This window comes from Carlito syrichta, unplaced genomic scaffold, assembly GCF_000164805.1.
Source record: "Carlito syrichta isolate Samal-C Ts95f unplaced genomic scaffold, Tarsius_syrichta-2.0.1 Scaffold302608, whole genome shotgun sequence".
Classification (NCBI taxonomy): Eukaryota; Metazoa; Chordata; class Mammalia; order Primates; family Tarsiidae; genus Carlito; species Carlito syrichta.
In genome coordinates, this window is record NW_007246704.1 from 155550 (window position 1) to 157824 (window position 2275).

General features: G+C 39.7%; 1 protein-coding gene across 1 annotated transcript in view; it reads left to right on the forward strand.

The window, feature by feature from the left end:
• Positions 1-445: 445 nt before the first annotated feature.
• CNEP1R1 (CTD nuclear envelope phosphatase 1 regulatory subunit 1) overlaps positions 446-2275 on the forward strand; it is a 17166-nt gene continuing 15336 nt past the window's right edge. Inside the window, exon 1 of the mRNA XM_008057009.2 lies at positions 446-524. Within this exon, the coding sequence (XP_008055200.1) occupies position 524 (1 nt within the window). The 5' untranslated portion in view covers positions 446-523. The remainder of the gene's footprint in view (positions 525-2275) is intronic.

Consider the following 2275-nt stretch of genomic DNA (forward strand, 5'->3'; position numbering starts at 1 on the left):
CCTAAATTAAACAGGAGAGCCCGAAACCGGAGTCGGCGATTGCGATCGCGATCGCGATCACATAGACCTTGAAGACTGATGCCAGGCCCATGCGTTGTTCTCGTAGGAAGTGCTTGGCTCCAGCAGACCTAAAACCCGGCCTGGTTTGAATCCTTCTGTTTGCAGCCCCCAATATCCCCGCTTTTGCCGCCGGCTGAGATTGCTGCTGATTTTCTTCGTGCCGTTTTAGGACGCTTGTACTCGTGAACCAGCCAGTTTCCATATGTGAAATCAGAATTAAGGACACCTAGCCTTTTTGTCAAGTGCTTAAAAAGCTGTCAGTAAAGGAGGTAAACAGTGCAGTGACACACGGACGTGTGTAAGAACGGAAGCAGAGTGTCCAAAATTTCGTCTTAATAGGCTCAAAGCAGTGAGAGTGCCTAATTAGAAAATCGAAATTTTTTTTTACCTAGATCTCAAGGCTTTTGAGAGGAGACTTACTGAATATATCCATTGCTTGCAACCTGCCACTGGACGTTGGAGAAGTAAGTTCCTGAATATTTTTAAGAGAAAATAAGGAACAGTTGATACTTTTATACCTATTTAGGAATGATTTGCTTTTGTGTAAGATGTTTGAGTAAATGTATGCAACATTCTAAACAATGCATTATAAAGAAATTTTTAAGAAAAGGAAATCATAACAGACCTCCCTAAAAGAAAAATGTATTTTGGATGGTTGAATTTTTATTTTTCTATTAAAATACATTTTAATTGTTTAAATATTACAACTTTGATTTAAAAAGCATATATAATAAAAATTTTAGGGCCAGGCATGGTAGCTCTTAGCAGTAATTCCAGTGCTTTGAGAGGCCAAGGCAGGAGGATTACTTGAGCCCTAGACTTCTAGGCTACAGTGAACAAGAATCACACCACTACACTCCAGTGTGGGTAATAGAGCAAGACTTTGTCTCTAAAAAACAAACAAAAACATTTCAGTAGTCTGTTTAGCAGTTTTATAATTTATCTACAAACTTGAAATGAAATTTTATTCAGAAAAATCAGCCAGGTATAGTGGCTCATACTTGTAATCCCAGCACTTTGGGAGGCCAACCAGGAGGATCACTTGAAGCAAAAGGTTTAAGACCAGCCTGGGAAACAAAGTGAGACTGTCACTATAAAATTTTTTTTAAATAGCCAGGCAGGCCTGGCGCGGTGGCACAAGCCTATAATCCCAGCACTTTGGGAGGCCAAGGTGAGAGCATTGGCTGAGATCAGGGGTTGGAGACCAGCTGGGCAACTTGGTGAGACCTCATCTCTACAATAAATCAACAAAATTAGTGAGGTGTGGTAGTGCACACCTGTAGTTCCAGCTACATGAAAGGCTGAGGCAGAAGGATCACCTGAGCCCAGGTAGATCGAGGCTGCAGTGGCTGTGAGCGTACCACTGCACTCCAACCTGGGCATCAGGGTGAGACATCAACTCAAAAAAAGCTAGGCATTGTGGTATACATCTATAGGAAGCTGAGGCAGGAAGGTCGCCTGAGCCCAGGAATTCAAGGCTGCAGTGAACCAGCGTCACACCAACTGCATTCCACCCTAGGTGACAGCCTTGTCTCTAAAAAAATAATAATAAAACAAAATAATAATTTTTTTTTTTTTGAGTTGGAGTCTCACTGTCGCCCAGAATGGAGTGCAGTGGCCACTCCTGGCCACCTAAATCTCGATGAGCTGGTTTCCAGAGATACTTTTATATTTTACTTCCGCCTCACTATGATAAAAATTACCCCCTAACAGTACTACAAATACATATTTTGATATTTTAACCATGAAAAAATTGGAATTACTTAAAGATGGATTCAGCTTTATTAATTTATATTCAGAGTTATAGAAAGTACTAGTTTTGAATATTTGGTGTTTGACACTTGATGAATTTTTTTCACACTCTTCATTGAACAGTGTGTTTACAAAGGAGTAAAGACATTATACACACACACACACACACACACACACGCACACACACACACAATGGAACTATTGCGGTTGTAATATCCCCTTCCAATAAGTGAATTCTTTTTCCTTTCAAAAGCTTAGACTTTTAAAAAATACCTTATTTTGAGAAAAGTTGTTGACTAAAATAAAGAGTATCATTGAACCACTCAGAGTGAAAAGAATGGAAATCTTTTGGAGAGTATACAGTAGTTAAACTAGCAGTGTAACTTGCTGAAAGGAAATGGAACAAAAAGTCAGCCAGATCAAAGTTTGACTCCTGCATCTAATTCTAGTTTCTTGCATAACC